Source organism: Varroa jacobsoni, unplaced genomic scaffold (assembly GCF_002532875.2).
Source record: "Varroa jacobsoni isolate VJ856 unplaced genomic scaffold, vjacob_1.0 scaffold_802, whole genome shotgun sequence".
NCBI lineage: Eukaryota > Metazoa > Arthropoda > Arachnida > Mesostigmata > Varroidae > Varroa > Varroa jacobsoni.
In genome coordinates, this window is record NW_019213704.1 from 274836 (window position 1) to 290991 (window position 16156).

Sequence of the window (16156 nt, forward strand, 5' to 3'; positions counted from 1 at the left end):
AAGATTTACGGCGGCCACTGCAATGGCAATAGCTTCTGTATGCCCGCTATCAGCCGATGGTTAACGACGTATATGGAAATGTATACTACCGAGCTAAGAAAGATCCGCTAAGGTTACGATCGTTCAGGTCGCAGGTGCATATCTATTCATTGAGAACGTTTAGTTGCCCAAAAACGTAATGCGTCAGGCGGACAAGACGCACATTCGTTTAGGTCCAGCTACGCTGTTAAGGCTATGGATATTGCGAGTAGGACTAAATAGGTGATATTTTTTACAGTAATATCACGCATCTCTTCCGAACTCGGTCCGGCCACTACAGCAACAAACGGGACTAAAAGCTTTTCGTAGATGTTTGCGAGGCTGTTGCGTACGATTCGATTTAACGTGAAAAAAGTAGGTGCCAATCAGCAAGGAAAAATCATGTTCGATATGCTTCTACTGAGAGAGATTCTAACAACAACAATGAAACACAGTCGCCTCGAAACTAGGGCTGTATCGCCATTTGCCTATTTTAATTAAACGTAACATAAATTCAGGTATGAGGATTAATTGAATAATATTGACAGTTTTACTTATGCGAAGCCTTTAATGCGGCCAATACAAGGCCTTCGATGTCGCTCACACAGCACAACGCTGTCTGTCTGGGAATATCGATAAACTATTAGGTTGATGCATAAGGTTTTTCGGTTTAGTTGATAGTCGTGTAATATTGGAAATAACATTAAATACTCTAACCTTCAAAAGCTACTTCAGATAAAGGCTTAAGACTTCACTACTACAAGACCTGTTCTATCGTCATACTATTTAGATCCAAGTTATCGCTGATCTTAGCGTTAGTCGGCAGAGAACATCATAGCCTACCAGTATTCGTAGTCGAAGAACGAGCGGACGGAGCAGCCGAAGCAAGAGAAGGTGGCCAGACATCGTCCTGAATTTATAATTCTTCCTCGATAAGTATAGTAGATGGAAGTCGTTAACTGCAAGGAATCAGCTACACATATGCTGGTTGCACTTTTTTTTTTAAATTCACTCTTGCTAAATTGGAGATTTATGCTAGATAAGATTTAAGCGCCGCAAGACTCCTGCCGTGTAATGATGTGTCCTAAGTGATGCTAAACTCCAAATGGTCGGGAAAGTTCCCTCGGGACACGGCTAAGTACCTCTGTTTCAAGTGGATTTTTTCGGCGCACGACTTTCCTATTTGCCTACTGCTGCGTGCGTTCTACTGAATATCCCGCGAGAGGAATCGAGCTAAGAAGGGTGACCTGGCAAGGCTTCCCTATCCGCTGGTGAGAATATCGAAATTCGCTGTAATTCTACATATGTATGCATTACCGCCTCTGTCCTCTGGGCATTTTTAGGAAATACATAAGTAAATATAAATAACTTTCTTTGCCCACACAGTCTGCCTAGTCTGTGTCGTCGACGGGACTTTGAGTAGCAACCTCTAGTATCTCTCAAGTAGAGGCTTGGCCGTTCAAGCTACTGCGTCGACGACGCGTAAATATGCGTACGCAAATCCCAAGTCCTCTTGGTTATCGGAGTTTACTTTTTCTACGAAGAATGTTCTTTTCTTTGTTGTGTCATTAAATGAGTACGCGATCTATTTGGGCAAATTTCATCACTCCGTACTATCACGTGACGTCGATATTATTTTAGCGCCAAATAGCGAGCGAACCTAGTTTTTTTTTCTTTTTTTTACTATTAGGCGGCAAAGTCGGCGACGATGACGACCACCGCATTCTGCTGTTTAGCATGTCAAAGACGGAGCTGGCCTGGGAATGCGTCTTCTTAAAGACACTCCTGGTAGAAACTATCGTTCTGCACAACTGTTATTGGCGAGGACTATCATGGCATGAGGAAGTGAGTAGTATGATTAAAAGACGTGCAGACTAAGTAGCAATGCAGACGTTTTCCAAATATGAAAATTTAGTTTACCTAGATATTAGAGAGGAACGTTTGGCATGGTGCCTTAAATTGAGAACCTTGTTCCTAGCCCTGGACATCAGCGGAAATTTAGATAGAAAGGATCAAAGGTTTCGTAAACCACTGACAAGCATTAAGGCATGTAAACGTTTTAGAAATACGTTTCGGTGATATGAAAATAGGAACTAGGTTTAGCCAAACCAATTGTGTTAGGAGGAGAGTAACAATAGTAATAATAACAAGATTCTTTTATTCGTTGCTATGGCTGTATCAACAATTATTTGGTTCGCTGTGTACACTGCCAGCAGTTACCCCGTTGCAGTTATCTCCTGACCAACTTAAGCTATTCCCCCGCTGTGATGTTTTTACAATTTGCCGCATTTATTTCATCATTTGATTTGTATTACCTCACACTTTGTAGTTATATTGTGAATCTGAACTTTAAGTTGGTCATTCTGTCACAATTCTTTGATCACTTTGACCTAATTTTCTTAACTAACCCTTTCATCTGTTTATCTTATTAGTCTACCCTGATCGGAAATCTCATTTAACCTAAAACATAGTTCGAAAACAGATCTACTTAGATTACCAGCATCCCGTCCCCTGTTAATAAGTAACTTTTCCTTCCCGTTAAAACGCTCTCATTATTATAATGCTCCCATTGCGATGAGTCTGTTTTTCAACTTCGACATCAACTTACCTGTTCCAATTCCGAACGTCAACATCGTCTCAAACAAAAGTACTACAGCAAACTTCTTTTTTGAGAATCTTACTTTGAACTGCAAAGGCAACGAATTTGATTGCTTGACTTTATATGATAAACTGTGATTACCAGCGTACAGCCAAAGCAGAGGATCCTTTACGTGAGATACAGGACACACTTAGATTAGCATTTTTTGTTTACTAATCCGCGTTAGCGTACTAAACATATACAACCATTTCTATTTGGTACAAGATTTATGAACAATGATCCTAGTGATAGATGATTTTAGTCTGCTACTGAGAATTGGAAAGTCCGTTACCTCAGAGCATGGCATCCGCTACAGTGATCTGACGACTGTGTAATTATTACTAATATGAATATGCCGCAGAATGAGAGTCCGATCAGAAAATTTCTATCGCTGGACCTCTTTTCGATAAAATTCTCTGCGATTCGCGGTGCCAAACGATGGCCGTAGATGGCATAAAGTTAAGACTAGAAGTGCCAAAAAATCGTCCAAATATTCTCTTATGACAGCGCGACTCATTTCTTTAAATAAGTAATATTGTACATAAGTTATTGATTTATTATAATAAAGTTGTCTTTCATGATCTTTTATCGTCGTTTTTCGTTTTGGGTAACTTCGTGGATTGGGAATGGCTTCGAAGGAATTCAACGAAGTCTTCTTAGTAAGAGTACAACGTTCAATGTATTTCGTAGCTATACGATATTACTGCATAGGCTACTCAGTTTCCTCGCCACATACAAAATGATTGATACTAATTCCTCTAAGGAAGTACACTTTTCTGGGCATAGGTAGTCCCTTACACACTCGAACAATGTACTATTTTTTTTTGTTGGTTGGCGGGAAAACTATTAGAAGCGTGTAAAAAATAATTATTTGGCATGTTCTCCCTCATATTGAGGATAAGAACAACAAAGCCATTCCATGAGCCGGATGTTAAAAATCGCTCAAAGTTATCAATTATAATTATTTAAAATATCATCGAGTAACCGTTAGTAAATAGTGATCAGATGAGCTTTGTTACTGTAGTCCAAGGTAGACTCAAAATCCCTATTGACCACGTCACTGCATCTGTAGACCTTCTGTCGTGCTTTTGTGTGCGATTTTCGTTTAATTAACGTTATACAGACATTGAAGGATCGGTGCTAATAAACAAGTTTTAAGTGATTTAGCAGCCAGTGTCTGTCGTTTTTAATTCTTATGAAAAAATGGTACTTAATTGCTTATTTGAATGCATAGAAGCAATTTCAATATATTCTCAACGTTAAATTCCCTGACACAAGGACTTTTAAGTGGTAAGCTAAGTACTAATACTGACAAGAAAAATTCTTGCATCTAGTTTCTACTTAAGGCACTTAGTCTGCTCAGACGAATTAACGAAATACAAGTTCCGTATTAGGTGATGCCAAATCCGCTCACCAAAGATCGCCCCTACGATCTGGTTCCGTGGTGAACTCCTGCGTTATGTTCTTAACTTCCGTGGCAGGTCGAACACACTTATAAACTGGAGTTTTCGAAGGCGCCTAAATCTGTGCGCTCATACAGGCAAAGTCGTCAGTTCTTGACCCTCACCTTCGAAAACAATTTTTGCAAAATAACGTAAATCAGATCAGCTACTCTAGGAGGACGAGGTGCAGACAGTACATCGAAGCCACCTGCAATAACGTCAGTAGCTCCACAGGTGCATGTCCCTTACTTTTGCTGTTGGAAGAATGCCGGAAAACGGGATGAGATCGGAAGTTAGACCATCGTCGAATTGGCAACCTGTGGCTAGTTTTCCCCGGCCGCACAGCCACCTCCTACTTCGGACCGGAGGCTCCGCGAAGAAAAGGAGTGCCAAGCCAAACAGAGCTAGGCGCCACCTTTCCCCGGCCGTCCCTGTCGGAAACCATAGCTAAGGTCCACAGGGGTCCACGTGGAAAGGACGACCAGTAGGCCTGTGAGGGATCCTGAGACGTTCTTCAGGGTGGAGTTAGCGCAGTGGCCCTTGGCGGACTCTTAAAAGTGGCGGAGGATGCGACGAGATCGCCGTGGGTTTAGGGGTGAGTAGGGGAGTTACTTCACGGTGAGCCCGTCTGCAGGGAAACTACAGTGAAAGGGTCTAGTAAAAGGAATATCTCGGCGTTCTATTGACAAATGGCGAATGCCGCATCTGCAGGCACTATCACCGGCATCGTTGGCTGACTTTAGATTCATTTCCTATCGTGATAAACAGAAGTATGCGGACGCCCTATGCAATACACCGGCCTTCAATACCTGTGATTTCGTGCTTATCTAGTTGGTAAACTACTGAGCTGACGCTAGTGAGTCCTACTTAGTATCTACTCAAAGAGCATTCTCGTCACTTGAACGACTCGTTCCTAGTGGGTATGTATGTGTAGCTCAATCTAAACATATTGCAAATCTGTGTATACAACGAGAAATTTAGCATTAATTGATAGCATATTCTTCTGTCTGCGTCACCTTTATTAAACGAGGACATTACGTTCTTTGGTTAATCCTTACGTCTTGTAAATAATCCTTTCATGATCGATAAATCATACTTAAGGTTTTCCTCGTAGGCGGAGCTTTCTATTTTGCTTTCATTGAGCAACTCTACATGATATTAAAGGTGCGATCATCGAAAGTGCAAGTAGATTTATTACATATAATGAAATTACTTCAGTCAAATATCTGTTACTTTTTTTATAACAGTCTAATTATAACCACTGAAAATAGATGTAGAATTCAAAAATGTATCATAGAAGGTACGCTATCAACATGGATTCACCTTGTTTTATTTAGTAACGACCTACAGAAGACAAGCCTACTAGGAGATGACCTTACACCCTTTCTGTCGAAAGTTTAAAAGGGCTTTCTTAAAAAGCCAATGCACCGTTTACTCTATCGTCTCCAAGCCATTTTTGATTTAAGTCGGTTTGAACGTGCCATGTTTTATAACACCATACTACCGTCTTGCACTTCGAACCTGCCTGTCCCCTAACCTGTCATTGGTGGCCATTGAAAAAGGCTAGTAGCGTCAACGTACATGATATCGACCTGCCGACTGATAGCATCCTTTTTAAAAGAGCATCGCACGTTTCGTAGTTGTCGCTGTTTTCAAGAGTTTTTTTTTTCATGTCTCGGGTGCACATTTTGTTGCAGCGTTGAACGACCAGCGTCTAGTCTCTGTTTCTCCCACCGTCTATCAATCCTATCTTGTAATCTTGTGAATTACCCCTATTCTTCGTAGTCTCTATAGTTTGCCGCCCCGCTGGTTGGGTTTTGAGGTGCTGCTGCTGCTGGGTTTGAGAGCACCTGATGACGTCAGAGCGCAGCCCTCACTCGGCCCAAAGCGCTATACGCATGCGCGAGGTTAGGGGGGAGAGATCGCAGGCTTTTTGCTTGTTACGGACCAAACCTTCGGAGGGGGCTCAGAGCTTCAAGCCAGCCATCGTAGCAAGCCGTAGCCGTAGCCGCAGCGTGTCTTCGTGCGCAATGCGCTTCTAGTTCAACAGTGTGCCTGTTGACCCTGTTGTCGACTACATAGTGAATTGTTGTCAAACTTTAATGGCTGTTGCTATGCCTCACTGTCGCGAATAAGACCAAACGGTGAATAAAGAACACGCGTGATACAAACGTGCACCAAAAAATCTCTGCTGCCGGAGTGGCGAACAAGAGGAACGTGGATCGCCAAGTCTCAAGCGTCACAACACCGGTGACGTGTTGCGACGTTCTATTTACGGCGTTGCTGCATTGGCGACAGTGCAAATCATCATTGGAACGTGGGGACTGACGTAGTTCGAAGGCTATCGGGATGCACCTACAGTAGACCGTAGTTGTCTTTGTTGAAAATTTAAGTAAGACATCTCGTAGTACCACGAAACTTAGCATTACTGATAGTCGTAGCAGCTCAGCCAGTCAGCGGTGACTCGGTGTGTAAAACGCTAGACGGACACAGAGAGGAAACCGTCGGAACAAGAACTTTAGAAACAGCTTCTTCCTCACAAATAGGAATTTTTGTGGTGTTGTGTGTCTCTGGGGTACTTTATTGCAATTTTAGGTGACAGGAAGAAAGAAACAAGTGAGGGTAACAGTAACATTAGCGACGTCGAAATCCGATTACCCCCTAGCCAGCAGCAAACGTGCGAGGGCACTACTGGGGGGGGGGGGGTCTTTGATTAACGGCAACAGGAGTGGATCTCATGTTCATACACATTCAGGCTGCTTTAGGCTGTCTCAGTTAATCGGTCAAAGCGACCGGATAGAAATTTTGTCACAATCACCAACATGCATCATCACTGGGACCTAAAGCTTGCCCGAGAACGGCTCTGCAAAGAAGCCAAGTGAGTATTATGAAACGAATATATATCCAGTAGAATTATACCACATTATGACGTACCGACTCCTGTAGACTATTACATATTAAGGGTCAATAAATGTAATAAATTTGTTAAACTGCAGAACGCTTAAGAAGTGGGAGGCGAAAACTGAAATAAGAAAATCGCCATAACCAGCGGCGGTGTGTTCCGCTCAGAATCAGAAGGCCAGTTCAAATACAACCTATATTTAATGTGCAGTTGTACTTGAGGCAAGGGGTTTCACGATGACGGCCGCGTCTTCGACGAGCTCAGACGCTAATTTTGATCCGTATGCGCCATGGGAACAGTTATTTCGATATTAAATTGTAAAAAAAATGCTTCCAGAATCTATTTTCTAATGATCAGGTGTGAGTTGAACGAACTGTCAATCGCGCGGTAAATTGTTACCCAATAAAACGTTTTTAAAACGAGTCTCGCGACATATTTCTCGGGTAGCCAGCGCAACAAGTACATCTTGAAGTAAACAAACTGAAAGGCCGTAGCCCTTAGCGTGTGCCGATGTTACCAAGTCATTAACAATTGTCTGCTTTAAAGCTAAAGCCGCGTTAAATATACAGAGACATATTAAAGTGTCCTGACAAATCTTGCTGTTTTGCTATACCGAACCGCTTTTCCACCGTTATTGCGACATGTTAGATATGCTTTAGAATCGTTAGTAAAGTTACTAGAACCTTAGCTTGTTATCCAAATTGCTTTAAGATCATTGGAGTCTTGGCGAACGACATGTAACCCCAACGGTGGCCCGAATACATAATAATAAAAAAATGAATAAAAAGGCATAAAAAATTCTATTCCACGAGTGGTGCTTTGGTGCGAAGACATACTGATGAATCAAATATCTTCATCTAAATTGGATTTTTTTTTCTCGTAGAGCGTGTAATGATCGGTTTGGGGTCGACTAGATGTTTTTTTTTTTCGAAAATGGGAATCCGGATGTCAGACGTAATCGCAAGGAAATTCGAAGAGCGTACGTAACACCACGAACGTCGAACTGGAAGGAGAGATGCCTTGGCTAGACACGGAGAAGTATCTTTTCTCGACCCGAATTCTGGCCAGCCTTCTCCCATTGGCACGTCTTTGGTGTCTCTTGTAAGACGGAGTGGGCGGACTTAGGATGGGAAAGAGGTAAAGACAAAAAAAATCCTAAATGGCATAAATTGGGTGGCTTAGAAAGTTCGCCATGTCACTGACGGTTAATACTGATTAATGTGCGGTGAACCGGGAATATTTCGAAAGACTTTATCAAGAAAAGGAAGTCGTCCCTCCTAAGTAAGAGGATCCAAGCCGTGAGACTCTCGTTGGGGCTTGTGATATATATATATATATATCGACATTGTGTACGCCTATGCGTTGGGTACGATAACGATCATTTGGACCTGCTTGATCCGCCCCTTCTGTGGGATGCTTATAAATTGAACCTTGTGAACCAATTCATTACAGCTTGTCTATCATATTATGCATAAACGTATTTGCAGATATATACACGCATCCAATTCTGTGTACTAGGGACACTGTTTAAAGTTTAATGTAAAGCTTAATAATAATAACCTAAAATGTCAATTACACGCAATACAGACATAATGAAAAATAAATAGGGCCTTTACCTACTGTCACCCAAGGTGAGGTTTCTGACACACGATCCCAAAGCTGCCTTATCAATTCCTTAAATATCCTACTTACGATGGGTCTTTCATTACGGTCTTTACCAACCGATTTCTGCGCGTTTACGGGTAGGCCTATGGCGTCATCGAATAGCTATAACCGAGAGAAGCATGTGGCACTGTGCAGCATTCGTAAATACTCGCTGCTAACTGTCGCCTTCTTCCTTCTACAACGTAATATTTTGGCATTTAACAGTCTCTGCCCTAATCGTTCATTCGCGTACTGCCAGTTTCATCGTAGCTCTCAGAAAGAGAAAGTCGGGGAAAACTAAAAGCGACTACGTTGACCTGGTGGTTATCATCGAGAGCAAGGCCCAGAAAGGGTGATTGGGGATAGGAGCGCTATAGGACATATTTCAGTGGCAATTAAAGTGGTGAGCCGTAGAAGACGCTGACTACTGCCGCCGGCCGGACAATCCGTTTCTCTTGGACAGTTTGATTCGAGGCGAGCCAGCAGAAATGAAAAGAAAATACACAGAGTATTGAGAGAATATGGAAAAGTATGTGAAATCGAAGCCTTTCCATTGCCTTCTAGTCAAGGGCTAACTCTGCATTGCTTCTAAAAAGGAAGAGGGAAAAGTGGTTTGGAGAACTAGGACTACTATAATTATCTGCGTCGATTTACACTTGTCAATCTCCCGTTAGCTACTGAACGACTTCATACTTATGTTGGGCACGTTAAACGACCACGGCCCTGAGAGTAGGTTCGGGGCAATATCGACCTTAGTGATCGTGGGCGGTTTACCGCTCGCTTCCTTATAAGCGTGCACCGGTGCTGAACTAAATAGAGTTTCTCGTTAAACGCTTCCCCTTGCTTTAGTTGTGGGACGAAGCTGGCCTCTATTGTGAGTACATTCGACAAGTCAACGTTCACGAATCTCGGGTGTCGGTGACGGTAGGTAAAGTTGGAGTCCTACAGTTGCCGACCCGAGTCTAGCGTTTCTCCAGAATTGTGTCTCCTTCTTTATCTCTAACCGTTTTTGTCGTGTGTCTCTTATTCTCTTTAGGTATGTCTCTTCGCTCGGCTAGTCCCGTGGTTTATAGGACTCGTTCGAGGTAGCAGTATGCGTCGGAGCTTACGCAACACAGCCGAGCGTAAGATCATACCAAGCTTAACGCTGTCTAGAATGTGCATAGCATAAAAAGCATATGGGCAGACGAAATAGCTGGAAGGGAATTGGTGATAAAGGCCACATTGAAATAAGGGTTCATTATTTGTGTCTATGCGAGTACATCAGCGCGGTAAGCTTGTTGTTACGAAATGGGCAATGATGAACGAATTGTCACGACAATTGCCCTATGAGCTACCACTGGTACTACTGGCGCAAAAATAAAATGTGTCTTCCATTTTGTTCGTTCCACGTTCCCTTTCCATCCCAACTTCACTATGCGTGCTTGCAAATAGCATTGTCACCCTTACGATGTTATCTTTTGGTACTATGTACATCGCAGCAGCTGTTTCCACCCGACGACGGAACTTTCATAGCATAGTGCAGCTTTGCCTACCACCATTCTGTCTATGCTAGCGTAACGGCTGGGACGCGTAAAACTTACAAACTCTTAAATTGGTGGTCGATGATACCGCTATCACATTCACAGCCTCTTGATGTGGCGTAAACAGCGACATAACCGTAAAGCAATGGACCATGCCGGCGGGTGAACAAGCTGACACTGGTATGATAGCCGTCTACGTGACGCCAGAATCGAGGAGAGATGGCTGCTGGCAGAGACACGCAGGATACACACATAGGGGTGTGCATACGCCATCAGTTACACACTGGACGGTAGGGGCGTGTATCACGTCATGGTTCATGCGTAGTACTCAGCCGTCTCACGGACCTGACCGGCGGCATCTACTGTGAGCCCGCAAAATATTCTAGGTTTGGCAGCATATTCAATTACGAATTAACAGGTCGAGGCAGCATCAGGGAACGATGACTCGACTTCGGACACTCGACGCTCGCACGGAAGTCTTAAGCGAAACAACGGTTACCATGTAGTTAGCTGGTCCGTCGAGTTGGCCACGGCTATTTTAGTTTTCATTAAACATGTCGCTCGAATATCTGCTATCGTCTCTGTAAACAAAATACTGCTTTGGATTTTGATTATGTCAACTTAGGGCCGATCGCTTTTTCATAGTAGACTGTTTTACCAGTGCCCTGTAATTTGTTAGCCTTGAAATTCTTCTACTACAGTACTATTACAACGACTCCTATATACAACGACGATGTACTTAATCGTGACAAAACGTGCAAAGAAAACAAAGGAAGCAAACGCCTTGAAAGGGCAAGACCGAGAAGATAAAGAAGGCTCTTTGGTTGTTATTTTATAAACGCATTTATCTGCCCCTTTTTCTGGCTGTGAGCGGTGGCGTGTGGGGCACGACTCGTACGGACTGTTGCACCACTTTTTCCAGATGGATATGTTGCCCCCCTCTGACAAAGCCTATCATTTATACGGTTGCCGTATGTCGTGACGATTGTTGAACAAGGCCGTATTCTTAGCTCTGGTCAGGAATGTACTCGACTGGCGTAAATTGATAAAATAAAGTACATCCGCCACCAGTTGGCCATATAATTAGGTTGTATTTGTGATCGTTTGTCTATTCAAATATGGCGACACTGAGCGATTTCTGCGCAGAGACCCATAAGCAACGTATTATGGATCTCTAAGCAGAGGTTATTTTAAGCATAGTTATGTTCTATAAGACGTGAATAGTTGTGCTAAAACGAGAAGTTCTAGCAATATAAAGTGGAAGCCTAGTCAAACGCCTTAAAAAAAAAACACAATATTTTTAAATTTGGTAAAGTTTGGTCGCATATGAGTAGCGGGGTGTACGTTCATAGTATTTCACGAGCGGCAACTTTATTAAATTTTTTAATTTAACCATTGATCCTAGTAAACGGTCTAATATGTATCTAGCTAAATACCGGATAGAGCCTCAGAGTTTGGCGAAAAAGGCTAACCTGAATAGCAACCTTGCGGATTTTCGCCCTGAGCTGATCTGAGATGACGAAAACGACGATGCTCTTGTGTCTGTTTTTAAAGGGATAAAATTTCTTGTTGACGGTCTTTACACTTAGCATAATAGTAGGGCAAATGCTACAGTATCGGGGGGGGGGGGGGTGAAATGTCGACTCGAGTCACATTGTTGCAGAAAAAGCTCGTTCAACAAGATTACAATAGAAGCTTAAAAGAAGATCTTGAAGCAGATGCAATAACTGACGGTCGGCTCGATGAAAAATCCTTTTATCAGTGTCAGGACATTAAGACGTTGAAATATATTCTTTCTTTCTTACCTATTTGGTGCACTGCTTCAGAGTATAAATGGCGTGAGAAGACCCGACATGTTTCCGTGGACACGTCAAACGGTCATAGATTTTTTTGAACAAACGCAAATGCTGTCGAGTGGTCCATAGAGGAGGATTTTTTGTTTCGCTTGTAATTATGTCGGAATGCTATCTGCTTAATTCCAATGTTCGTCAAAACAAATCACTGGGTTAGATAGCTTTACGCCAGCTATATTTACCAGGAGTAGTGTATAAGGAAGCGATGTCAGCCCATTTCGTTGAATGTGCAATAGCGTACCGTATCTTTCTCGCTGATCTTAGACGCGTGCGAATTCACACAGACCCAGACAGCTTATCCATACAGACCGGTCCTGAACCAGCTGTTTAGACTAGTTCTTCTACAGTCGCCAGAGAGAAGCGAGCCTTCGCTTGTCACAGCACTAGCGATCACGAAGATTATGATTCCCTAGGAAAATTTACCCTCACCCCCTCTTGTGATGCTTAAGACGATTACTAGCTTCATAGAAGTATACGATGATCATCTTTGGAAAAACGTGCAGGACTGGAGACGTTGAAGCCTCTAGTGAAACATAAGAACGCCTGGCTGTCTTGTTGACGCCATCCAGCGACACCTGATGTGATTACTATGCATTTGCTGGGTCTAACCTCATCTTAGGCCACACTTGATACTACCGCGCTATTGGTATAAGACAAGGACATGTAACGCCGAATCACCGGGCAGCCATACACTAGCTAACTGTTGTAGTCGGCTTACCCTCACTGGCAGTGAGGTTATGAGGGTGAATGTATAGTTATTCGTCCAGAGAATTCGGAAGCAACTGTCCTTATGGTAAGGCAACGGTGAAGTTTTTGTTTACCTAGTGTGCTAACAAGATCTTATAAGGCTGAAAGAACAGGACGGACGCGTACAGGAAAAATTATCTAAGGGATGCCTTGCTATATGCAGAAGAGTTGTGCTGAATAAAAATCGTTCACAGATCTTTAAGGCTTTACTACGACGGCAATAATATTCCCTGTTTGAACACGTTCGTCGGTGACCGGCGAAAGAACACTGTTTTCGCACGTCATGTTAGGTCAGTGTTCTAACAATTACAACATTACTGCATAACTGTATTATTCATGCAGAGATATATTTTTGATGTGGTGGTAAATTTCGGTGGTAATTACATCGTAAACGAATTGGTGCAAACTAGAAGAACTGCAAGTAGCAAACTACGTCGAGACATTTTATGAAAAAAGGACACTATAGCCCTTAGTATTCTCTACAGGTGTTACTTCGCCGTATCGAAGGATATATTGCGATAGCAGCTTACAAAGGCGTCGGGAAACATGTCCAATTGACCTCTATACAATAGAAAAACATTGAAATATAGTTTGGGAACTTACTCAAATATGTGGGGCTTACCACCTTTACAGGAACCATAAGTAGTCGAGTATTAAAGTTCATAGAAGCTAAGTATTAGGCGTGGGGCAGCAACAAAAAGGTTCACACTCTCTTGGTCGCTTCACAGCCGTAACCGTAGTCCCAGCGTAGGTTCATCGTGGAATCATTGCTGAGAAAAAAAACTTTCTGCCACTTAGCTGCTAAGAACGTCGCTGCACAAAATGTCTACAATCTACCACACATAACGCTTCTACCATTCTATATTTGCATACGTCTGCTCAAGGGTTAATCGCACCCTTCGGAACACGATTTTGTTACGAGATTTAGCGACTAGCTGCTATATACTTCGGAAAAGTCTTGTAACAGAAATAGGCCAATAAAATTATAGCTGTTCTTCCTCCATTCGCCGCCATCGTCTGCGCTGCCAAATGATCTGAGAGGTAGGAAAGCTAACGGACTGCAAGCTACAACTTTACCTGGTAGCTGTTGTTGAAAAATATGTTGAGTTAGGTATATGTATAGTATGAGGGCCAGAAGCATCTAATCGACAACTAGGGGGTACACAGTCCTAAGCTGAGGTCTTAAGGTCGGCCGTAAGCATTAGTGGAATAAACAGCACTCGGTGATAGAAAGGAGCGGTGGATAAAGGCCCCCTCTAGACACATATTAAAGAAGCTGTCTGAGAAAAAGGGCTTATAAGCAGCGTGGGGGAGGCACTTCTCTCAATAAGCCACGAGGGCGAACAGGATGCATTCCAGCAAATGCCATCAGGGCCATCCTCCTTCCCATACCAAGGGCTTTTAGCTTCAACCTAGGCCTTAGTGTCGCCATGGGTGGTCTCCCGTGCACACGGCAAACAAGACCAAGGCTTTGTTAACCTGCCTGACGTGGCTCGGATTGGCCACGATCCAGTAATTGTTGTTTGCCTGCCATGACCGTTATTCCACCATTCCCATCAGCAACTAAGTCTATAGCAAGTCGACACATACCCCAATACAGCAGGGGGCACTGTAGAAGTATTTAGCGCGCCCGCCGACGGCGTAGGGCTTTGAGGATTCCCGAGGACATTCGGCCCTCCCTAAAGATCTAGCATGTCTTCAATAAAGCAGAGCAGCGCATAGAAATAGTAATAACTGCAGGGGATGTTAGTAGCTATGTCATCTGTACGCAATTCAAGCTATAGTTGCATGGACCGACAGCGCGTCCACAAGCGCTCGCCAGATGACCAAGACCGATGAGAGGTCGATCTATGTTTTGTAATGCTAGGCATTATTATGTGGCTGCAGAGTCCATACATTCTGTCGTGGTTTTCAGCCGCTTTATGCTCCAGTCATTTTTGTTTGTCTTGACGAAGCATATCTGTCCATTGTACTTGCATTCTCATGGCATATCTATTGCTACGTATAGAACGACCAGGATCTTGTTAAATAGACACATGGGCACCAGTAGTACATACTAAAGAAAAGACCGCTTAGGTACACTGGTAGGCCAAGTCCCACATGCAATACTTACTATAAGAAAATTGCAATAATCTGTGCGTTTCTAGTCTGACAAAATACACTCAGTGCTTTCCTAAAGAGGTTTACAGGTATCCGAAAACGGCCATTAATCATGTAGCACTATTACTAATGGTACGTTACACATTGTACAGTAATATATCACTTTTAGGAAGGTTAGACATTACACACGGCGTTAAATTTTTCCACTGTCTTAATTAAACCACACCCATGTATTGGTGTAAACGACGCACCACGAAGCATAAACATACAAACGTACACATATGCACTACGTGTGAGCCTGCTGTGCTTCTGTGTTCCATGATGCTGTTTGCAGGTTTTTGCGCGAACTAAACCAACAAAACTGAACCCATCGTGCATGCCCCGATCTCCTGCTCGGCCACATTCGAATAGCAAATCCCCAATTCACTCAGCCAAGGGCCATTGACAACCGACAGAACCACTGAAGACTGAACGAACCCTTGTCGGCATCCAAAGCTACCCCGTTTACGCGTGCTACTCACAGTCGAGTGGGTATATAGACGCGGCGCCTGAAGACGATGGGTAAATGGGGGTAGCCCTGAGAGAATGGGCAGGCAATGAACAGGGGAGCCACGCGGATGTTGACTTGGTGCATCTAAATTGGTCTGAGACAGAGTAGGCAAAGTGCGCAGAGCGTAAAGAAAGCCTTGCTTTAGTAGTCCGGGTGTACATAAGCGGGTGGCGGGTCCCGCCGAGTCGAACAATGGAATGGTACCCGAATTGGATGGGTCGGATCTCATAAAAGCGGCTTCAGCAAGACGGCCTGAGGTGGACTACGGCAAGCGATTTCATGGAGAATTCCAGAGGGAAAGACGTGCATTCAAGGCAGGGTTTCTGTTGTGTGTCGGCTTTAGGCTCATCCCCTGTCTGGCGATTCTTGTTGCAGGCCAGAGTTTTTCCACTACGAAGAAGAACTGTATATTAGCCGATGTGTAGCAAAGCGGGCGGTCCGTAGTCGGTCGATGGCCGTAAGGTCGACAGGCTTCCAATGCCTTGCATACGTGTAGGTATAAGGCATTTCTAAGTACGTCGTTGAAGTGACTATGATATTGCTTTGAAGAATACCTTTCTGAGATTTGCTCGTGAAAGCGAAGGCCTATGTGGTGTCATGTTGACACCGCGAAGTCTGGCGTGCCCTCAGCGGCCTCCATGTTGCGTCTCGGAAGCTCATTCACTTACATATGCGCCAATGAAGGTGGAGCGGAAGTATTATCCGTAGCTTCTTTGTCCTCTGTCACTGTTCGTGGCAA

The 16156-nt window shown here is 43.5% G+C and overlaps 1 protein-coding gene across 1 annotated transcript in view; it reads left to right on the forward strand.

Moving 5' to 3' along the window:
* Positions 1-6071: 6071 nt before the first annotated feature.
* Positions 6072-16156, forward strand: part of LOC111263946 (uncharacterized) — a 59177-nt gene continuing 49092 nt past the window's right edge. The window contains exon 1 of the mRNA XM_022839479.1: positions 6072-6976. Within this exon, the coding sequence (XP_022695214.1) occupies positions 6921-6976 (56 nt within the window). The 5' untranslated portion in view covers positions 6072-6920. The remainder of the gene's footprint in view (positions 6977-16156) is intronic.